This window comes from Sphaerodactylus townsendi, linkage group LG13, assembly GCF_021028975.2.
Source record: "Sphaerodactylus townsendi isolate TG3544 linkage group LG13, MPM_Stown_v2.3, whole genome shotgun sequence".
Classification (NCBI taxonomy): domain Eukaryota; kingdom Metazoa; phylum Chordata; class Lepidosauria; order Squamata; family Sphaerodactylidae; genus Sphaerodactylus; species Sphaerodactylus townsendi.
Window position 1 is genome coordinate 39,896,142 of NC_059437.1, and position 24,452 is coordinate 39,920,593.

The 24,452-nt window shown below is 44.3% G+C and overlaps 1 protein-coding gene across 1 annotated transcript in view; it reads left to right on the forward strand.

Moving 5' to 3' along the window:
* DTX1 (deltex E3 ubiquitin ligase 1) overlaps positions 1 to 24,452 on the forward strand; it is a 50,804-nt gene that overhangs the window by 20,875 nt on the left and 5,477 nt on the right. The window contains exons 3-7 of the mRNA XM_048514605.1: positions 8,350 to 9,031; positions 17,134 to 17,195; positions 18,031 to 18,192; positions 19,635 to 19,696; positions 22,705 to 22,863. Coding sequence (XP_048370562.1) covers positions 8,350 to 9,031; positions 17,134 to 17,195; positions 18,031 to 18,192; positions 19,635 to 19,696; positions 22,705 to 22,863 — 1,127 coding nt within the window. The remainder of the gene's footprint in view (positions 1 to 8,349; positions 9,032 to 17,133; positions 17,196 to 18,030; positions 18,193 to 19,634; positions 19,697 to 22,704; positions 22,864 to 24,452) is intronic.

Consider the following 24,452-nt stretch of genomic DNA (forward strand, 5'->3'; position numbering starts at 1 on the left):
GTAGTTTGGTTAGCGGTCACGTAAGTAGTCATGGTGGTCCAAAAAATACCGGCACCCTACAAGCCATGCCATTATTTTGTTTTGTTTTATTTTTGTTTTGGTGTGTGTGTGTGAGTGTGTGAGTGTGTGAGTGAGTGAGTGAGTGAGTGAAATAACATGAGATTGTGCAAACTATGTTCTCCAGCATTCTTAATCCAGCAGGCTTGAGTTCCAGAACTTCAGAGGTCAAGTCACATTTTGTGTTCCTGTTTCTTTTAATTTACAAATATTTATGTCCTACCCTTCCTTTCAAGAAACTCAGGGGTGAATATATCTGGATGAGGCAATCCCATTTTTTTCTCAAAACAAACCTGTAAGGTGGTAGTAGTAGTAGTAGTAGTACTAGAAGAAGAAGAGGAAGAGGAGGAGGAGGAGTTTGGATGAATACACTGATTTTCTCAAGGAGTCTCAAAGCTGCTTCCCTTTCTCTCCCTACAACAGACACTTTTTGGGGTAGGTGGGGCTGAGAGAGTTCTCAGAGAACTAGCCCAAGGTCACCCAGCAGGCTTCATGGGGAGGAGTAGGGAAACAACAGACAATATAACGTGACACACACTGGGCTCTGGCAAGGCAATTTTATAAACATATAAATTCAGAAGTCATTCTGTAAATACAGGGCGACAGCACTAATAAACCACTTATGCAATCATGAATAAAGGCAATGAAAAGCAACAAATAATATTATCACAGTTGAAACACCTGACATAAACTAAATGATACTCCATAACTGAATGTATATGTTTATAAAATTGCCTTGCCAGAGCCCAGTGTGTGTCATGTTATATTGTGCATTGGCTTTTTGACACACACTTATTGCTTTGTTGGTCTCGGAGTGGGGAAACCAGACTGGTTCACCAGATTAGAGTCCATTGCTCATGTGGAGGAGTGGAGAATCAAACCTGGTTCTCCAGATTACAGTCCACTGCTTTTAACTACTATACCACGCTGACTCCCCGAGTTAGCTTGAGTGAAAGTGACTGGACCAAAGCCACCCAGTGAACATCAAATCCTGTTCTTCCCATTCCAAACGCTACACTCTAACCCTGTGGTGGCAAACCTTTGGCACTCCAGATGTTCTGGACTACAATTCCCATTAGCCCCTGCCAGCATAGCCAATTGGCCATGCTGGCAGGGGCTGATGGGAATTGTAGTCCATAACATCTGGAACGCCAAAGGTTCGCCACCACTGCACCAGTATATCACAAAAGCACACGGCCTGCGTGACTTCTAGACTGGTCTGGGAGTGTCTGATTGATGGAGTTGCTGATGAGTTGGGCTAGGCTGTAATGGGCTGGGCTTGTTGATGGGCTAGGTTGACTGGTTGGCTCTTTAAGTATTAATGTCGAAATACCTAGGCTTGGCTGAGCTGTCCTGGAGAATGGTTGATGGGCTAGGCCACCATGGGCTGACCTGGCTGATGGGCTTACTGATTGTCTGTGTACGTAATTTTAAAATATATCAGCTGTGGTAGGTTGGGCTAGGCACTGATGGGCTGGGTTTGCTGATGGGCTGAACTGACAAGCTGGCTTACTTGCTCCAAATCCATGCATTCTTATAACCTAGAAAACACAGTTTTAAGCATACGTATTTCTGTTTTGCTTTGTTTCAACCTGGACCATCAATATAGGCAGACTGGTGGTGCCCAGAGGCGTAGCAAGGGGGAAAGGTGCCCGGTGCACTGGTGCGTCCTCCGCCCCTGCCCCGCCATGCCCTGCCCTGCCACACCCCCGGAGCGCCCTCACCACGCCCCCTTGGGTGTCTCTGGTGGTGTCCTTTGGATTTTATCCTATAACTTCCCAAATAGCTTGACTGGGTATGTGGAAAGGTGGTTGGTCAGACGATGCATAATAAAATTGGTGGCAGTTCACAGCAAGGACTTCTTGCAGGCAGAGCTGAGCACAAGAAACACTGCCCTTCCTCCGAAAAGCAAGAGGAACCGTTAACATTAAAGTCTGGAGCATTTCCACTCGCACATCATTTGAAAACAGTGTTCCTTGCGGGAGAAACTGCAAGCAAAATTGCTCGCTGGTTTTCATTAAAATTGGGTGGAGCGACCAGAGACCAGACAAAATAGCTTCGCCCTGGTGGCACTGCCAGGTAACTGTCCCTGTGCAGAGGTTCAAAAGCCAGCTTTGGGTTTGTGACACGGAAAGCTCAAAGTATAATGTTAAGCACACAACGGCATTTCACTGTCTCAGGGCAGCAGTTCTAGTTTAAGACTGCAAGAACATAGGACCCGAGGAGACAGAGGCAATGAAGGAGAGCTGCTTGCGCCTCTTGCTGTGGGAATAAACCGCTAGTCCTTGATGTGTCTTACCGGCAGTTTCTTGCACAGCGGCGGTGCAACACGGCAAGGAACCAGGATGGCTGCCAAGCCAGCCCTACTGAAAACAAACACCACAGAAACCGCTGGCATCCAGCCATTTAGCTTTATGAGTCTCCAGGGAGGGATGCATAGTTAACGTAACACTTCAAACATAATTATTGATTGCATACGCAGCCTGCTGTTCCGGCTGCACCATCAGCAGGCGGAGGCAGAGATCAGAGGCTGAGCATGGCCGACTCTGTTTATTTATCTCTCTGTCCCTGGCAGGACATGCCCTGCTCTGAGGAGTCCCACTGCAGGCATGCGGTGCAGCGAGTGACCTAGAGAGGAGAGACACAGAATGCGACGTGGGTGGGCTTCTGCTTTTTTGCATTGACTGATGGTCTCTCTTTGAACACCTTGCCCATCTTTGGTACGGGACAAGTTTGAGTTAAAGATGAAACTCACTTATTTACTCCCAACATTCTGGGTAGAGACCTTTGGAAATGTTGGTTTGGACTGTCCTTGAGGTGTTCTCGGATGATTTACTGCAAACTTTTTATTGATTTCTTGCACACTTTTTAATTTCACAGTTTTAATAAGGTTGACAATAGAAATCAATTTTCCTAAATTTAGCTGCTCAGGTCTAAACACAAATATTAAAAAGAAAATTGGAGGGCAGGAAGAATTACCGGCAAGGTATTCTCTATCTATATTGCCTGCAGGGAGCTGGGGTTGGGAGATATTTCCTTGCCTAAGCCTTTTGTGGGTTTCAAGCTGAGAAGACATTTAACTGGTGACATTTTGGTTCATATCTCATTATGCTCTTAGCCTTTATTCTCTACCTCCTTGGCTAAAGAAAGATGGTTACAAAGTGCTCATACAAGATTATGTGTTATCTATGTAACATTCTATTGTTTATCTACGTAAGTTGAGAAAATGATCCATCTTTGTATGAGATTATTTTACACACAGAAAAAGAAGAGTTGGATTTATATTCCCCCTTTTCTCTCCTGTAAGGAGACTCAAAGGGGCTTACAAATTCCTTACCATTCCCCCCTCACAACAAACACCCTGTGAGGTAAGTGGGACTGAGAGAGCTCAGAAGAACTGTGACTAGCCCAAGGTCACCCAGCTGACATGTGTGGGAGTGCACAGGCTAATCTGAATTCCCCAGATAAGCCTCCACAGCTCAAGCGGCAGAGTGGGGAATCAAACCCAGTTCCCCCAGATTAGAGTACACCTGCTCTTAACCACTACGACACGGCTGCTGCATTTACCACTTCTTTTGACCTTTGTTAGCATTTTGCCCCTGTTTCTAATCAGCCACGGATACAACATATGTTTGCTTTTGACTTTGGTATTAAAAATGGGGCAGTATTTAAAAAATCACATTTGCTGATATTTTGAGATTCACAACATTTGACAGCTGATGAGATTTCCTGCGATTTCCTCTAGAACAGGGGTAGGGAACCTGCGGCTCTCCAGATGTTCAGGAACTACAATTCCCATCAGCCCCTACCAGCATGGCCAATTGGCCATGCTGACAAGCTGATGGGAATTATGGTCCTAATATCTGGAAGGCTCTGGGATACCCTGCTCTAGAAGATACTAGAGACACTGATGACAGTCAAGTTTCATGTCCAAATGATGCATTAAAAATGTGAATGAAGATTTTTTCCTGTGAGTGATGAAATAGGATATGCATGTACATTTTGCATTTTTAGAATATCTGTTGCGTTCCAGTCTACATGTTTCTAGGAGGCTGCACAGCGTTCTTCAGGCCAGGGCAGAGGGGAACGGGTACAGTTTGTGACCGCTTTTTAGATCGTGATTCCTTTTTTAAAAAACCATTTCCGATATTTCACATCTCCTTGCTTCAAGAGCATCTATAGATTTATAGCTCTGTGCATTCGAGTGGGCCAAAAGGTCTCGCAAGACTGGCTTTTAGCACCTTCGCTCGGTTTAAGCCAGCACTCTGGGAATATCTGCTGATGAGTCCCCGTGCTTTTCTAGAGGTGAGTGCTGATTAACAAGCAAGCAAGCATACCAATTGCTATGTCAGGTTCCTTTCCCATACTCCGAACACCCTCCCTCAGCACAGACCACCAGGCCAATTTGGACCAGGCCGAGGTTAGTCCATCCTTGCTTGTCCAATCCAACCATTGTTCTGACTCTGCTTCCCTTTGGAATGCCAGGAAGCCCCGTGACCGCCGTTGGTGAGTCAACGTCTTCCTGTGCACGTTCCCACAGCCACGATAGAGGGAGCAGCTTTTGCCCTCCGTGTTCGGATGTTCCCAGTTGATAGCATCCTTCCCCTTTTCCAATTCGTGCCTCTCACCTCTGAGCATATTCCATCAGAGGTCACAGCTGGTTTGATTTTTGTTTTGGAGGGAAAGGTTCTTCCCCCACCTTTTCCTCCTGCTGACAGTGTTCCAGTCCAATTATGGAAAAGAGGGTTTTCCAGTTCAGACAAAGGACACATATGGCAGCATTAATTCATTCACAGAGGTGCTGAAGCACTTGGAACCCCTGATCTTCCAGGGCAGTGGTTTTTTTCCCCCATAAAATCCTTCCCAAATGGACTTATCAGTCCAGAACCCAGTGCATACCTGCCAGCGATTCCTTTCTCAGAGCAGAGGATTGTGGAAAGCATACAGGGCTGCAGACTAGATTCTCAGGGCGGACAGGCCAGACTCAATGAGCTCCAGCATCACTCTGAATTAGCAGAGTGTACTGCAGAACACTAGAAATTCACCTGCAGCCATTCACTGCAGCAGCCACTGCTAGACAGACTGTCTTTATGTACCGCTTGGTGATCATCTCACTTTGGAAGGCAGGGTTTCCTAACAGAATGATGATAGGATTGCAAATCAGAGTTGCCATCTTTAGGGATGAACAGGCAGGACAGCTGCCCAGAAACAGTTGACTGTAAATGCTAAACTTAGGTAACAGTGGATAGGCATTAGTCATAGGTGTCAAACTCGCGCCCCTCCAGATGTTATGGACTACAGTTCCCATCATCCCCTGCCAGCACATTGCTGGCAGGGGATGATGGGAACTGTAGTCCATAACATCTGGAGGGGCGCGAGTTTGACACCTGTGCATTAGATGATGGGTGTTAAGAGCTGGTTTTAGACCAAACAGCTTTTGATTTAGGAAGGTTGGTACCTAATGAGCAGTTCTGAGTGGAAACTGGGCCATTGCCATGATGCCAGTGAGCATATGTGTGCCTATTGTGATTGTCACCATGGCCCCAGTTCATGCTAAGTGGACCCAACGTCTCAGCGACAGCTTGACTCGTCTGGTATGAGGTCTGTTTGAACCTCCCAGTGCAGGCCTGCCGTCCACAGGTTCTCTTTTTTGTTTGGTTGTTTGCGTTCTGCCCTTTCAAGTGATTGTTGCTGGGGCCAAGCCTGTAATAACAGCTCCCCTCTAAGGACAGGGCAGAGAAACCAAGACATTTGAAATGACCCATATTGACAAGTCTTTTCATTCTGGCACTTCTTGCCATTTCAAAAAGGCCCCTGGGAGATGCTTGATAAGTGCTGAACTGGTAAGATCAATAACCTGCAAACAGAATAGCAGCATGGGAAATATCTGTGTGTGTGTGTGTGTGTGTGTGTGTGTGTGTGTGTGTGTGTGTGTGTGAGAGAGAGAGAGAGAGAGAGAGAGAGAGAGAGAGAGAGAGGTGCCATCAAGTCGGTCCCAACTCATGGCATCCTGTTGTTAACAGCCCACCTCAGCTCTTGCAAAATGAGAACTGTAGCTTCCTTTACGGAAATGATACATCTCATGTGGGGTTTTCCTCTTTCCTGCCGCCTCCAAACTTTCCTAGCATTATTGTCATTTCCAGTGACTCTGGTCTTCTCGTTATGTGACCAAAGAAGACCGCCTCGGTTTAGTTATTTTAGCTTCTGGAGACAGTTCAGCTTGATTTGATCCAGCTTCAGGAAAAAAGCAATACTGTATTATTAAGAACAGGATCTGAGGCTGCATCTTCACATCTCTGGATGTCCTGGTGCACTCTAGCAATCCTTTGCAACTGGATTTTCCTGCTGTTGCAAACTGTTGTCATAACTAGGGTTATACAGCAGTGGCAACACAATTCTGAGGGCAGAGAATGACAGGGGGGAGGCCACTGGCTGCCGGGATAATTGTGGCACTGCTGGATTATTTATTTTTTTAAAAAAACTGGATGGAAGCTGGGCAGCTGGGGGCTTGCTGAGATGGAGCAATTTATGAACCCAACTAACTCTGGCCATACTCCCAGACCTTCCCATTCCACTGGTGTAGGGAGTTGTGCCAGCGATGCTTTGGTAGAAGGGCATAGCATTACTGCCCTGGCACTTGGCAATGGTGCATTAGTATCAGGTCACTTTGCTGGTATATCTTGGGCTACGTCACCACAGTAGCTAGCTGCCTTCCTGAGCATTTTTGTTCAAGAGCCAGCATGGTGTAGTGGTTAAGAGCAGGTGGATTCTAATCTGGAGAACCGGGTTTGATTCCCCACTCCTCTACATGAGTGACAAAAACTTATCTGGTGAACCAGATGCGTTTCTGCATTCCTACACTCCTGCTGGGTGACCTTGGGCTAGTCACAGTTCTTTGGAACTCTCTTAGCCTCACCGACCTCACAAGGTGTCTGTTGTGGGGAGAGGAAGGGAAAGGAGATTGTAAGCCACCTTGAGTCTCCTTACAGGAGAGAAAGGTGAGATATAAATCCAAACTCTTCTCTGTCCTCTTACTCTCTTGCCCTCCAGTTAGATGATATGCATTCATTTAGCGTTTCCATATTTTATTGAATTATTAAATCATATATGCTGTTCAGGACAGTCTGCCTTATGCAGACTGCCCCCTTCTCTAGCTGTTCCCTGAGCATCTAGACATGAATCTTCAGTCGCCTACAACCCATGTGATAAACAGACATTTGCAACCCTAGATGGGGGAGGTTTGGAAGAGACTGTTAGAGTCCTTCTCTTTTGAAAACTACAGCTCCCATGGTTCCTTGGGGGGGAAAGATGATTGTTAAACCAGCAAAAGCCTTTAACGTCATTGCTATTTTTTTAAAAAAAATCCTGTCTTTCCACCATATACGGCTTTCAAAATCCATTAAAATGCAACTAACTAGATTTTTCACATATAGAAAAGCTAGTGGATAGATGTAGTTTTAGTTTCCTTGACCCACTCACTAAAGTCTTTTTGACAGTCTGGGTATTGTTCTGTCTTTGTGTCATGGTAACTTTATGGTATGAAAACCTCTGAAGCAGATTGCTGAGTTTGCTTTTGGCCAGATGCTGTCATTCTCTGAAGGGACAAGACCACTCCTGCTCCATTACCCATCTTCTATATAACTCAGCTGTTCTTTGCCAGGAGCAGTTGTAGGCAAAGAGGTGTTCGAAAGCTGATATTGTTTAAATGACCCGAAACAACAACTCTGGGTTTTTTCCTTCTTGTAAATTCTTGCGGGGGTGGCCTTTTTCTTCCTTTATAGCAGTGGTTCTCAACCTTCCTATTGCCGCTATTCCAGAAGTAAAGAAGGGTCAACTCTGGCAAGTATTTAAATGGGAGGCCTCCAAGGAATACCAGGGATATGATGTGGAGGCAGGGGTACTCAGTTCCTCATGTTGTGGTGACCCCCAACCCTAACATTTATCCATTTTACAGATGGAGAACACTGATTCAGAGAGTCTTAGGCAACCCCTGTGAAAGGGTCATTTGACCCCCAAAGGGGTCGCGACCCACAGGCTAAGAACCACTGCTTTATAGCAACATAAAACAGAAGTCCAGTGTCAACTTAAAAAGACAAATAACATTTATTCCAGCATCAGCTTTTGTGAGTCAGAACTCACTTCTTCAGATGCAATGAAGATAAAATCATTATCCTCATATTTAGCCTGAAAGTTGTAAAAAGGGAAATGGGGGTGATTGGGGGCAGAGAAAAACCTGGCCTCGTAGTTTTGCTACATTGACTAATCCTTTCTTTACCTTTATTCTTTCTCCAGGGACGATGCGTCCCGTGCGAAGGAACTTTTATGACCCTTCCTCCGCTCCTGGGAAGGGGATCGTATGGGAATGGGAAAACGATAACAACTCGTGGACGCCATACGACATGGACATCTGCATCACCATCCAGAATGCCTATGAGAAGCAGCACCCTTGGCTGGATCTGTCCTCTCTGGGATTTTGCTACTTGATTTACTTCAATAGCATGTCTCAGGTGAATCGTCAGACACAACGGAAGCGGCGGCTCCGGCGACGCATGGACTTGGCTTATCCACTGACCATGGGCTCCATCCCCAAGTCCCAGTCCTGGCCTGTGGGTACCAACTCCGGGCATCCTTGTTCATGCCAGCAGTGCCTGCTGGTCAACAGCACCCGAGCAGCCTCTAATGCCATCCTTGCCTCACAGCGGAGGAAGGTGTATTCGGGCAACAACAATGGGACACTGGCTGTCCATCAGAGCAATACGTTCAACGGCACTGCGCTGTGGTCTTTGGGCACTACTCCGGGAGGTGGGACAGCCAAGATCGAACAGGTCCGGTCAGCAAATGGTGTGCAAGTGACCACCTTCTCACGCAGTCAAAGTGCTCCGAGCCACACTCAGCTCCCTGGTCAGAACAACCTGAACCGGCCTGGTACACAACGCGTGGCCATCCTGAGTACCCGGGCATCCATCCCTCCAGGGTAGGCATTTTTAATTTCCTTTGAAACACCCTGCTCCATCACAAAATGTTAATCCACAGTTGTTCCGCACTAGATTTCTGGAAGTGGGTTTGTAGATCAGCATGGTTCAGAATGTTAGAGTTTTAGCATAGGATTAGGGAGGTCTAGGTTAAAATCTCATCAGCCATGAATCCCATTGGATGACACTGAGGTCACCAGCTCACCTTACATAATTGTTGTATAGATGAAATGGAGGAAGTGAGAATCATGTGTGCTGCCCTGATCTTCTATAAGGAAGGCAACATTAAAATGGAATAGATTTTGATCTTGAAGAGGAAGGCTTTTTAAAAGCCCGGAATGTTTACTGAATCTCCCCCAAGCCTGGTTCATAATTTTCTTCCTCATTTTTGCACTTCCCAGAGGCTAGTCTACTGAGCCTCATAGCGCAGAGTGGTAAGATGTACTACTGCAGTCAAACCGCTGCTCATAATCTGAATTTGATTCCAATGAAAGTGGGTTCCAGGCAGCCAGCTCAAGGTTGACTCAGCTTTCCGTCCTTTCGAGGTTGATATAATGTATACCCAACTTGCTGGAGTAAAGTGTAGATGGCTGGGGAAGGTAATGGCAAACCACACCGTAAACATAGTCTGCCTAGTGAATGTTGTGATGTGATACCACCCCATGGGTCAATAATGTGCAGGTGCTTGCAAAGGGGACTATCTTTACCTTTAGTGGATGGTTCAACATCATGCTTTTGTTTTTCCCTTACTCGGCTATTCCGAGTGGCCACATTGGTGTTGATAGTTGTCCACAAACATGAACAGGATCAAAAAATGTCCACAGCATGTTATCAAATGTGTATGCCACTATGCAAGTTCCCTTTGGTAGCCAACTTTTTTTTAAAAAAAAATTGATTAAATGATACAAAATATAGACATGAGTTGTTTATATCATATCTTGCTGCCAACTGCTCCTTTTTTCTTTTAATTTCACACATTTTTCCCCTCCATTTGGTTCCAGAAATGTTTTGTCTTCATTTTTCCTCTGTTGTTTTCCTAAGCACTTTTGCTGTAATGTTTTTTCAATCTGTTTTCAAGCCAGCTTCCTTTAAACATGTAATTATGTTGAAATGGTCTTTATTTCTCCACCCCACTAATGGCGCCTAGGTCAAATGACCCCCCCCCCCACAATGCTCTCTAGGTATGCCAGTGGAGGGCTGGTGCCAGGTCCAATAGGTCAGAGGGTGACTTGCTGCTGCTGCCCCATGAGGAATATTTTCCCAACAAAGGTCTAAGTGTGGCTGGGAATATTTTCTACGGCGGAAACACACTACTTGTGCCTAATTACTTTTGATGAGATAGAGATAGCAATATAATGTTTAGGCAGAGTTGGCTGGATCAGTTTTGTTAATTTCAGATAGAACTTGCACTGGAATGTTCAGGCAGAGATACAAACAAGCAGGATCACTTTGGGGGTGGGCTGGTCTATGATGTAATGTTAGGCACAAACACAAACCATGTCCATTGTATCAGCTGTGACAATTTTATCTCAAATTAGTGATGCAACTTTAAGTTGAAGATATGCTGGTTTGCAGTTAGAAGTGAGTGAAATTGACAAGGGAAGTTGCTTTTGCAGGGAGGATTTGACAAGAGATTGCCATAGTAACAATCATGTGTTGCTGCAGCTCTAATTTGGCTGAACAATGTGCTACTTTGTGTGTGTGGGGGGGGGGGTGCTATGCCTTTCTATTCCTTCAGGTAATGGTGCCTGCTCCAGTAGGGTTTTTTGTCTTACATTTTCTGGAAATACCTACCGGTAGGTTTTATTCATGCCTTGTTTGGTTGCCCTTCAGCAATTTTTTCCTTCACCTTCCTCCGTTTCAAGAGAATTAAAAAAAAATGTTATAGTGAACTAGCAATGTAACACTGAGGCAGAGATAAACTAGCATGGTTGATTGGATTAGTTTTGTCCATTTCATATGAAAGTACTGTTGAAACTTTGGGCAGAAAACATCATCAGGAACAATAAATTTTCAGCAGTAGCACGTTGAAGAATTTTTTACAAATATTATTTTATTGGGTTTTTATGTCGCCCTGCTCTTTCTGAACTCAAAGCAGCTTACAACCAATAAGTATACAAATAATTTAAAACCATCAATGAATACAGTTTAAATAGATTAAAAGACTTTATCCCAGTATTAGACTTCTTAAACATTCCTAAAACAGATGGCGATAACAAAACTAATGGGTGTTGATTGCAAGAGGGGAAGATGATGGAGAAAAAGAGAGATCAGATTATTTTGGAAGTCCACTTCAGATCTTAGTTTGGCCTCAACCATAAACCTGGTGCAACAGTTCTGTCTTGCAGACCATGCAGAATTGCATTAGGTTCCCCAGGGCCCTGGTATCCTCAGACAGAGCATCCCAACAGGCTAGGGCCACAGCCCAAAATGCCCTGGCCCTGTTTGTGGCTAAATATACCTCTATTTGGGCCAAGGATCACCAGTCAATTGCTATTTGCAGTTCAAAGCGCTCTGGGGGGGGGGGCATAATGGGAGAGAGGGTCTCTTAAGATGGGCATGGGTCCAACAGACATTTTGTAGGCTTCACAGCTTTCTGGATCCTGTCGACATTGTCTAGGGCATAGGTGTCAAACTCGCGGCCCTCCAGATGTTATGGACTACAATTCCCATCATCCCTTGCCAGCATGGTGCTGGCAGGGGATGATGGGAAGTGTAGTCCATAACATCTGGAGGGCCACAAGTTTGACACCTGTGGTCTAGGGAGACCAGCTGAATTGGTCCAACACAGACCCTGAAGATGGCCAAGGGGTCTCTAGTTCACTTACTGCATTTAAATTGGTGGGAAGGTCCTTGCGGAGTGATAAGATTTTATCCACAGAAAGGCTCATAAAAGCCTCTCATCTAATGGCCGAATTTCTACTAATTTGGGGGCTCTTTGATAGAGCCATTAATGATCGAATTATTCTTGTGGATGCAATGTTGGCTGCGAAGTAGTCTTTCTTTACAGTCTTCACCACCATCTCATAGGCTTCCAAAAGTGTCCTATAAGATGCTTTTACCACTTTGTCACGAGTTCTCCACCAAACTCACTCCAGGCATCTCAGTTCCCACTTTTTTTCTCCTTAACTTCTCAGTGTACCAGAGAGCTAGTTTGGTGGGGGAACAAAGAGGGTATTGGAGAGTGAGGCCATCGATGGTTTCGGAAAACCATCTCTGCCATTAGACTCCAGGCTAACTTTCCTTTGCAAGATGGCCTGTGTTATGTTTGAGGGCTCTCACAGATTGTGTGGGGAGGGAATCCATTACGGAAACAGTGTGTGGGCTGCCTAAAATATGGCTTGATGATAGCGGAGTTGCTGGGTTGTATCAGCCCTTTTGCCCAGGAAGGAGCCTTAAGCTAGCTATGAATTTGGCTGCTGCCCCAGAGAGCAGGCCTTGTGTTTCCATAGCAACCAGGTGCCAGTACTATAAAACACTGAGGAATAATTAGAGTTTTCAGCAGCAGCTCTCTCCTACCATTCGGTCCCTCCCGCTTTGCTTCCCCTACTCTGATTTCCAGCATTCCTTCTTTTTAAAGGTGTCTGTCTGCTGGGAAGGTGGTTTCTTATATTGTGTTTGGTATTTGGGTTCAGATTTCTGGGGGAAATGATCTGCCAGTTCATGAAGATTGTGTGTGGTTTATAAACTTCTGTTTTCCCCTTTAAAGTACCTGGAAGATTGCAAACTTTTAATAATTGCCGTGTCTATTTTGAACACCTCCAGCAGTTTACATAGAAATATATTCATTATAACAAGCATGATATACATATATTTTTAATCTGAGCATCTGTTAAATTAGGGAATGCATCTAGCCAATATTTTACTGGTTCAACCCGAATTTATTCTCTTTGCTGCCACTCTTGTTGCTTGCTAACGTTATAGGATACAAAGCCAGAGAGAAATTTTCGCAGTCACAGGTCATGTATATTCCTTCAAAACAATATAATGTGGGGAAACTGTGCCTTGTAATGTCAGGCAGTGAAATTAGTCGGCAAGCTTTTCAGGGGATGTGAGTCAATGGTGGAGCATGTGCTTTGCACACAGGAAGCTCCAGGTTCAATCTGTGACATCTCCAGTTAAAGTAGCAGTTTTAGGAAATGTTCTGTCCAGGATCTAAGGCTCATTCCGCACATGCAAAATAATGCACTTTCAAACTGCTTTCAGTGCTCTTTGAAGCTGTGCGGAATAGCAAAATTCACCTGCAAACAGTTGGGAAAGTGGTTTGAAAACGCATTATTTTGTGTGTGCGGAAGGGGCCTTAGAGAGCTGCAGCCGGTCAGATTACTGGGCAATAGTGAGCCAAGTGTACCTATTGCCTGATTTGTTGTAAAGCAGCATTCCATGGGCAACACTGGACCCGCAGTAGTTGCTCACAATGTGTCCTGATAAATATATTTTGCTACTCTCGGGTATGTACTGACCTGAATGGCCCAGCTAGCCCAGTCTCATCAGATCTTGGAAGTTAACCAGGGTCAGCCCTACGGTAGTTAACACTTGAATGGGAGTCCACCAAGGAAGTTCTGGGGCACTACACAGAGGAAGAAGAAGAGTTGTCTTTATATCCCCCCTTTCCTATAGGAGACTCAACGGGGCTCGCAAACTCCTTTCCCTTCCCCTCTCCCTCACAACAAACACCCCATGAGGTAGGTGGGGCTGAGAGAGCTCAGAAGAACTGTGACTAGCCCAAGGTCACCCAGCTGGCATGTGTTGGTGTGCACAGGCTAATCTGAATCCCCCAGATAAGCCTCCACAGCTCAAGCGGCAGAGTGGGGAATCAAATCCGGTACATCCAGATTAGAGTACACCTGCTCTTAACCACTACGCCACTATGCCGTGGCCAACCACCTCTGCTTATCTCTTGTCTTGGAATCCTACATGATAGCCATAAATCAGTTGAGTCTTGATGGCGTGTATATTTCCTGCATGCACCTGCCTATTGTGGGTTACAGATGGCCTGCCACTCAGAATGAAAGAGGAAGGCATCTGGCTGGCAGTACTGACCCTAATCACGCCCAGGAACCAGCACTGAGCCATGACCACCATTTGCTAGAGTTTCCTTCCTCCATATCACTTTGTGTGTTAACTTTCTGGTTACTACCAGGGTTCGCTATAGCTGTCTGTCAAACAAGGTCTGCCTTTACATGCAGAGACTGTGGCACTCATGAACAGGTAAGACCACTGGTCCAGAGACCAGGTAGGTTGATATTATATTAGAGATCTCCGTCTAGAAATCAGGTTAATTTCCGAAGAGAGATGCCCAGGGTCCAACTGTGTCAGAACTGCTGCCTTGGAAGTCTGCTTTCTAATCCCAGATATCTGCACTGGACTTCCTCAGTGTTGGTGGGAGATACATTCTCCATATGCTCTGAGCTATATAGTATGGCAAAGCAACTGACAACTGTTGGATAATCTGGCTTCCAGAGGGGCACTGGTTGTCAATGCAGAGATGAAATCAGGTTGTTGAAATAGCACCAACTGCTGAAATGGGCGTTGCTGGAAGATAGCGTTTCAGAATTGCGTGGAATCTGGGGCCAGTGCTCTCTATACATTTCTCAGAATTGGTTCACTGTTGAAAGGAGTGGCTGGGTAGAGCTCTGCTTGGACGACTAGTTGCAGATGCTGCCAAGGGCCACACTGAGAAGAAGAGGAGATTCTGTAGGATGCAGCTTGTCATTCAGGAGTGCAAACAGTTGCATTTGCTGCAGTTCCTTTTTTCTATATTACAGATGTCGGTATTAAGTGCCCACAGCAGCTAGATGCCACTGGAACAAGTAACTAGCTATGGTTCCTGTGCCCCTCACCTGCAGGTTTTCAGTTTGTAATGCGACACATGAGGAAAATAAAACTGGGAGGAAATTACAGATGGGGCATACAGTGGAATTCTAAGCATGCGTTTTTTGCCATCGTCACTGATGTATGGCGACCAATAGGCTTTCCAAGGCAAGAGACATTCAGAGTTTGCTGTTGCCTTCCTCTGTGTCATGATCCTGGTATTCCCATCCACCTCACAAGATCAGGCTATCCAGGTCTGTCCAGGTCAGGGCAATCAACAGCAAATCCCACTGAATTTGATGGTATTTATTCCCTAATGAGTGTGCAGAGGTTAAAGAACAGGGTTGCCACTAACCTGGCGGAAAAAAATATCCTGTCACTTCAGGAAAGATTTGTGTTGCACTCTTTGCTCTTCTGGATCTAAGCCTAAACAAATTTTAAATCAAGGTGTTTGCTCTTTTGGATAAAGATGCAGTATAAAAAGGAATTATACTACAGTATGGCAATACTTATTCCAACTTAACCACATCTATTTGTGAAATGGCAAACTGTGCATTACAACATAATACCATAGCATTCATTCATGAATTTGCACATTGGAGGTAAGAATTGTCCCCATTCTTCTCTATCATCGGATGTTATTACTATAGTACAACTATAGTATTACTATTGCTATTATTATTCTCATTTATAGTCTAGTGTTCTTACTCGAAGTCAAAGTGGATTACGAGAATGTTAAAAAAACTTCTTAGTCATCAGTAAGCAAATTATAAAAATATGACATCAGTCAATCGATAAGCCAATTACAAGGCTTAGTAAAACAAAATAAGGCAGGTGAGCTGGGATTGTAGAATTGGTATGGGACAATATTTATCTCTAATACAAATCACCTTCTGAGCAGACCCATTTCACTGCAACTTTGTTCCATCTTATTGCTGGGATCCTAAAAGAAGGTGGTTGCTCCCAGGAGCAGTATTTTGAAATGTTGCCCCAAAGGGAAAATAGGGGACCTTAAGTAGGGTGGGAAGGCTATTTTAATATTTCAATAAATAAAATCGGGGCTGTGATTTATCAGGAGCCTGTTCGAGAAAATTTGCAGTGCCTAATCAATGGACTTAGACTACTAGAGAATAACATTATACAGTTGGGTGGCCCCAAGTTAATGGGACCTTTAGTATTTGGCTCACTTTCATATTTATAGACAGGTGAGATAAATAGCCCTTATTAAGGGAATGCACCAGAAGGCAAAATATTGTGGACTGAGCCAAACCTGGCACTGAACAAAACTGATTTCGCTCCCTCAGGCTGCATGTCCTAGGAGGAACACACGTAGTGGGGAATAGAGAGCCGCATGAATTCCCAGATCTGAATTCCTTATTCACAAATGTTGTGTGAGTGACACCTCAAATGTTGAGCTAATGGCTGGAGACATCTTACTACAACATATTGAAGCCAGGGCTCTCAGAGCCAGTCACAAACAGAGTTACAGAAACTGCAGCCTACCTTTAACCTTAGTAGTGGGGGGAGGGGGGGTTTCCCGCTTTTGACTGACTGTGTTGGTTGGGCTGGGACAGATGAAAAGGTGTGATCTGTCTTTTCTGCAAAACTTTTGCAGTTTAGGCTAATATCTCATTTGCCTATCTCCAGCCATGGTATATTCTAAAATACTGTATGCAGTTGGCTGTGTCTTTGTTGACAGAAAACAGAGATTTTGCTTCCCGCAAAGCTGTTTTGCTTCTGTTCTGCCCCTTCCCACAAGTCCTAATCTCCTTGCTTGCACAGTGGGCAGGTCACTCGCTGCCCTTTCTCTGACATGTCCTTCCAGCTGTGCGAATGCCAATGCTGCTCTGTCACTTTCAGAAGGCGATAATGCTTCTCCATCAAGCCAGTTAATCTGCTAATCTATACCTAAAGCAGTACCCTAGCCCTTAGCCCTCTTATCTGACACTCAGGGTTTTTTTTTTCCAGGAGGGTAGGAGACAGGACAAGCCAGCAACATATATTATGAGCTTCAATCAAAAGTGCATTGGCCAAGTCAGAGCATGTCTTTCTCATCACAGAAAAGATGGTATATTTAAACCTCTGAGAAAAATATAGCATAGTATCACAGTCATAAAGATGCCAGTAAAATGTAAGGAGCCAGGAAAATCTGCACACACTGCAAACCATGGTTTGATTAGAGTATGTCATGACATCTGAATGCATCCACAGTGTGAAATGAGGGAGTTTGCACAAGATTTTTTAAAATGTCTGATCTTAATTCAGGACCCTTCTCTGTTTTTCCTTGCAGGGTTCCTGCCCTCCCAGTCAAGAACTTGAATGGAACTGGTCCAGTCCACCCTGCCTTGGCAGGTACGGGTGATATAGCTGTTGCCATAAAGATGGCATCTGGGTATTTGAAAGTAGAGGAGTGTCTGTTCAGTAATGGGAGTGAAAGATGGGATAGGCTTGGCTTGGTGAAATCCAGTGTGATTTGGGTTTTGTAGCAAGGTAAGGACCTCAGACTCCTCCATGCTTCGGTGACATTTTGGTCAGATCACCAAACTGGTGCCAGATGTATCTGAGGTCAAAGAGGGCACTGCTGTACCTGGAGAGCCACCATTCATGGTGAGCAGGTTGCAAGGACACTTTCTTGGATACTAGACACTTATCTAGCCTTGTTTCTGAAGCACGCTAGTCTTGGAGCTTCCAAACAATTTTGTAAAAATGAACAAATATCGTAATCCTTGACTAGTCATTCAACATAATGAGGCTGTGCCAAGAGGTGGTCTAGATTTAAGTCCAAATTCTGGCGATTCAAATTCTACTCAGTAAAATAAACTGGATTCTATGACGAATGTATATGGTACACATCATTTACATATTTCCTATTTGCATAATTCATTCTGTTTTGCCAAGAATGCTGAAATATCTCCCCCTGGGGCCACTAAAAACTTTAACCTCCCATTTGGATTCTAGTATTTTAAGCGGTTGTTGTCTCCATAATTTCAAACATTTTTTTTACATGCATGTGGATGACAAACTTCCCTTTAAAAAATGATGTGGAGGCTAACACTTTCAGAGAGCTGAATTCTACAGCCAGTGGGAAAAAAAATCAGCATCGTTTCTGAGTTTCATGCATGGTCTTGTGAATTTCATGTTGACCTTCACTCTTGTTTCAATGGCTGTTTCCTTTTCCTGGCCCTAGGAATGACAGGAATCTTGATGTGCGCTGCAGGTCTGCCTGTTTGCCTCACCCGAGCTCCAAAGCCCATCCTGCACCCGCCACCTGTCAATAAAAGTGACATGAAGCCGGTGCCCGGTATCAATGGCATCTGTCGGAAGACCAAAAAGAAACATCTGAAAAAGAGTAAGAGAGGCCTTTATCTGTGCTGTTCATTCCTGTGGGTTATGTCTGCCAGCAAAAGCAAAGTCTGCATTTATTTTTAGGAGTCCATAAAGTGTACCTGGGATGGTTAGCAATGCATTCTTTTCTTGATCGCGTTGTTTTGATCACAGTCAGAATAAATAGTGTGGATCGTGACAGAGCAACAGTCTGACTCAGCCGAATGCCACTTGATATGTATTCAGTATCTATAGCCTTTGATTTCTGACCCAAAAGGAGCGATGTTGCCCTAGAATGTGGGGCAAGACATAAAAGAACAGCATCTCAGTTTTATTAGGGTTTTGCCAGGTTAAAAGTAGTCCCCCTGCGCAAGTGCTGGGTCTCATTACTGACCCATGGGGTGACGTCACATCACCACATTTACTAGGCAGACAACGTTTATGGGGCAGTTTGGCATTACCTTCTGCAATCATCTATACCAGGGGTAGGGAACCTGCGGCTCTCCAGATGTTCAGGAACTACAATTCCCATCAGCCTCTGTCAGCATGGCCAATTGGCCATGCTGGTAGGGGCTGATGGGAATTGTGGTTCCTGAACATCTGGAGAGCCGCAGGTTCCCTACCCCTGATCTATACCAAGGGTCTGCAACCTGCGGCTCTCCAGATGTTCATGGACTACAATTCCCATCAGCCCCTGCCAGCATGGCCAATTTCCATGCTGGCAGGGGCTGATGGGATTTGTAGTCCATGAACATCTGGAGAGCCGCAGGTTGCAGACCTCTGATCTATACTGCAGTTAACCCCAACCATCTGGATACTCAGGTTACTTTGCCAAATTACATTTTCCTTAAACAGATACCTCATGCTCCAGTGAGGCCTTGTGCACTGTAATCTAAATTGTGGAGGGATGACTGTCACTTATTCTCAGGGGATCACTGTATTCTACAACAGAGGCATAGCGCCAAGGGGACAGGGGGTGCACAATGCACCGGGTGGGCGCCCCTGTGGAGGCATTCCAGGGACGTTCCACAGGCACAGTGGGGGTGGGACGGAATAGGGCGTTCTGGAGGCTTGAAGGGGCGTGCAGCGTGTGCGCGCACCGGGCACACTTCCCCCTTGCTCCGTCCCTGTTCTACTAACAGTGGTTTGGGGACTGGAAGTACATTTTCGGTTCCGATGTTTGGTTGTCTTTAGACATAGTCTCTGAGGGAGAAAGATGTATAGCAGAGGCTGAGGAATAAAAATTGTTTGGGCTTTTGACTAAATCTGAGGGAAGGCAGGCACCACCCCTGCCTTTTCTTCTCCATGCTGTTTGAAGTGATAGAATGTTCAAAGTGTCTTAGTTCATCTGTAGGGTGGAACCAAAATGCGACATAGAATTTACATTCTATGGGGCTTCATATCAAAAATGGAAGGGGTATGGGGGCATGACCATCTCTTGTTACAAGCTTGTTTTGCCCCATCTAGGCAAGAACCCTGAGGATGTAGTGAGGCGATATATCCAGAAAGTAAAGAACCCCCCTGATGAGGTGAGTCTTTCTTCACACACATACCCACAATCCTGCCCAGTACACGGGGAAATTATGGGAAGTATGGGCAAGGGGGTAGAAACAGCTGACTTAGATTGTGCAACAAATCTAATTTTATGTTTCAGTGTCTATAGGCAACAGCATATTGTCATTACCATCTTTATCCTCAAAAAACCTGAAACTTTTAATAGATTCTGTGTTGATAGAAACAAAATCTATTTCTAAGTATGGGGAGAAAAGACATATCTGTTTAGAAACTGTATATGATTAAAACATCTCATGTGTAAGTCACATGTCATGGTTGCCATGGGGATGTTATCCAAAATGGCCTCCCTGTTGCTTATCATGGGACAGCTATTTTTAGTGACATTCATGTGGCTGCTTCTTGGATATTTTAATCTCTGTTGGCTACTGGCGAATCTGCAGAGGCTTTCAATGAGATGACACAGATAATGAAATATTTCCCTAAGTTTCAATTGGGGCAATTCTTGGTTACTAGGAAAAGGCCACTTTTGTTAGCATACTTGTTGCTGCTATAATGTGTATTCCAATCCTTAGAAACATTGCTAAGAATCACAGTGTGTCACATGGAAAAACTGTTCCACTCCATACTACAGGTGGGGGACTTACACATTTTTTTTAAAAAAAAACTGTTCCAGAAAGAAGATGAGACAAGACCTGATCCCCTAAAGCAGGGGTGGGCAATTATTTTTTTCCATGGGGCCGCATAAGAAACAGAAAATATTGTGGAGGGCCGGGCCAAAAGGCTGAACTCAATTCTGCATAATATTTATTGTATTTCTTTATATAAAAAAGCAGTAAATAGCATTGTTTTGACAAGCGGGCAAGACTAGTATATGTTAAAGTTATGCAATGAAAAAGTAAGGTTGCCTTCCAAAAAATGTAATTTATTCACACAAATTTCTCAAAACAATGGTAGACAAAATGTTAACATTTTTTACTATTTGTGACTCATACTGGCCAGTCAGGGTCATCGGGCGGGCCGGATGTGGCCCGCGGGCCATATAATGCCCAGGTCTGCCCTAAAGGGAAAACTATCCAAGACTTTAACACTATTCACATGTTACACAGAGCATGTGTACATCCTGCCTATAAGTGATTGAAAGAAAGAGACAACGTATCGTCACTCTATGAATGGAACTGGGGACCAGTAAATGTGGAGTTAATATCACATGTTGACTGTAAAATGAGAATTACCCAATATGCATACAAAGAGCAATCAAGTGTACACTTTAAATGAGTTGTATTTGTTCATTGTTACTTGTGAACATGGATTTTGGTGATATCTGTTCAGATCTCAGGGTGGCTTTCAATAATAATTTTTTAAAATTCCAATTAAAACCAAAACAGAACAACAAACAAAAAATAGAAATTATCCCCTTGGACTGTGTATGAACAAAAGAAAGTCACACTGTGGATACAAATATTTTTTGTTCCTTCAGGAGCTTCAGGCTGACTAAGCGAATCATTTTCAGTCAGAACAACCACCACCGTCTCCAATGCCTATCTCCTCCTGGCCAAGCTTTCTAAAGCAAAAAGTTACTTTAGAAATTTCAGTCGAAGAACTCCAATGTACAGTGAAACCTCGGTTTTCGTCAGTAACCCGTCCGAAAACAATTGGCAAAATCCGAAACCAACAAAAACTGAGGCAATGATTTTCATAGGAAATTTCCATAGGAAATTAGCAACGAGTTCACGTGGCACGGCTACGAAAAGCAGCGAAATCCGACAAAATCCTAGGCAACCAACGAAAACCGAGGTTTCACTGTAATGTGTAATTATAGGCTTCTGCCCACAAGACATTTTTATTTAATATGGGGAGGGGGGTGGCATTTAATCAGACAGTTCCTTACGTTCAATCTGATCATTTTTCGCACATGATATATCCAAAACACATAGAAGGAACAGAGAATAATTTATCCAAACCATGCTGTGTTGTTGTTTCTGGAGTGGGCTGTAGATTAATGACTTGTCACTAAAATTGATTGTTTCCTAAAACTGTTCTTTGTACAATTTTTGGACAGAGAGGGAGTGTTTTCAATAAAAGGTGATATTATAAAACGAACAGTTTAAGGCTTCCCCATTAAGTTGATTACAGTGCCATTCTAAGCAGAGTTGGGTGTGTGCCATCAAGTCACAGGGTTTTCAACGCAAGAGACATCCAGAAGCGATTTGCCATTGTCTCCTTTCACATCATGACTCTGGTGTTCTTGGAGATTGCCCATCCAAATACTAATTCTCCTTTAGGATTACACCTAGTTTCCTTAATGTAAAGTCTTTTGATTGGCTAAAAAATTCTTCCCAGTTGTGCGATTTGTATTTTTAAAAATATTATTTTCAATATAAAACTAAAAAAAACCCCCCATGAGTGGTAGATTCTTAGATGGGAAAGCCTCTTTTAAGATGTGTCTTTGTGACATGTTTGTGGTGTTGGAAAGTGGTAAATCAATTACCACTGATTTATGGTAATCCTGAAGGGCTTTCAAGGCAAGACCATGTTCAGAGATGGTCTTCTATTGCCTGTGGGCTATAACCCTGGACTTTCTTGGTGGTCTTCCATTCAAGGGCTAACCAAGGCTGATCCAGTTTTGCTTCCAAGTTCTGATAAGATCAGGCTATCCTAGACCATCCAGATCAGAGCTAACATGTGTGTGCTTCATCTAAGAAAAGACACATTTCATTTCAAAACTACCCAAATACAAAATCATGATGCTTTAATTGATCATTGACTTCATGAATGGTTGAAAGCTCAAGAGGAATTAGCTAAGAAGTTCTGAATCATCTGAACAGATCTTTAAAAAGTCCCACTGAATTTGAACAAATAAATAAGGACATGAGAACATGTTTTCACACTTTTCTCTGAAGTTCTGACTAGAAACCTGTCAAATTGTCTTTAAAGGAAGGTGATATTCTCAGGAAGCCAGAAAGATACACTTTTCATCTGCTGTATTCACTTGCTCCCATTCTATATTATCTCCTTACAACAGGACTGCACAATCTGTATGGAGAGGCTGGTGTCCTCATCAGGCTATGAGGGCATTCTCAGGCACAAAGGCGTAAAACCGGAGTTGGTGGGGAAGCTGGGAAAATGTGGGCACATGTACCACCTTCTCTGCCTGGTTGCGATGTACAATAATGGCAATAAGGTAAGGAGATCAGGGAACAGGGTGGGGGAGAAGGAATGGTTAGTCTTCTATGTGTCAGCCAACATTCTTCTATTTTAAGAAAAGAGAGAGAAAAGAGAAAATATTTGAGGGGGTGACCACAAGGATGAGAAGCTGTCTTATCCCAAAGTCAGAGTAACATTCTGAGTCATCGACTGGCAAGTAGTAACTTGGCCAAACAGTGAGGCATAAATACCATCCACATTCTACAAAATGCAAAAGGCCAATTTGTGAAGCCTCAGTTTGTCCAGGGACTATACAAGATAGGGAAAGGGAGGTCAACCCTTCAACTTCCACTCTGCTTCACAATTTAAAATCAGCTCATCCACACTAGCAATTAACGGAAAAGATTTAAGGACATAATCAGATGTTTGTAAAATACCAATAGTAACTCAAAGGAACTGGTATCAGATTTCACAATTTAATTAAGATGGGATAAATCCCAGATTAAATTCAGATTAGCCTGTGCACTCCAACTCAACTCCAACACATGCCAGCTGGGTGACTTTGTGCTAGTCACAGTTCTTCTGAACTCTCTCAGCCCCACCCACCTCACAGGGTGTTTGCTGTGAGGGGGGGAAGGGAAAGGAGTTTGTAAGCCCCTTTGAGTCTGCTTACAAGAGAGAAAGAGGGGATATAAACAGTGGTGGGATCCAAAAATTTTAGTAACAGGTTCCCATGGTGGTGGGATTCAAACTGTGGCGTAGCACCAATGGGGCTGGGTGGGGCACAATGGGGGCATGGCCGGGCGGGGCTGTGGCAAGGATGCAGCCGCTGTGCCGGTCCTTGGGCAGGAAACGAATGCACGCAGGCGCAGGCTGCCACGCACGCCAGTGCACCTCCTGCTAGACTGCTTCATGTTCTGCGCACTACTGCTGAGAGGAGGGGCGTAAATAAGGCAAAAATCACATGGCAAAATCACCAATTAGTAACCCCCTGTCGGCACACACAAATAATTAGTAACCTACTCTCGGGAACCTGTGAGAACCTGCTGGATCCCACCTCTGGATATAAATCCAACTCCTCCTCCTACTCCTCCTCTTCTTCTCTGCAGAGGCTGCACAAGTCTGCAGTATGCATTTCGTGGATGGATGGATGATCTGAGACAGAACAAGGTCTTTCTTGGGTCAGCCTCTTGAAAGCTATGCCAGTGCTGAGGATAGAACATAGGCTTTCTACATGGACAGCATGTCCTCAGTCACCAACTCAGCAGTTTTCAAACTATATTTCTAAAAAGCCTGGAGATCCCTTTGAAGTTCATTGAGGGCTTTCATCAGTAAGATCAATAGATTTCCCGAAAGACAGCATGACCAATGCCTATCATTGGTTTGAAATGTACAGCCAAAGAGAAGTGCTGGATGTGTTCCAGAGTCCATATGGATCAGTGGTGACACTTCCCCATAGATCTGGCCTGGTGCTCCTTAGAACATCGTCCAGAATCTTCTGAAGTTTGCAGAGATTCCTTGGCAAAAGTTATTGCAGAAAGGGTTCTCACCAAAGCTACCTCATTGCATTGGTTTATGGTGGACATGAGTAGCCAAAGGTAGGAAGATGTAGTCTATGATCAGTTC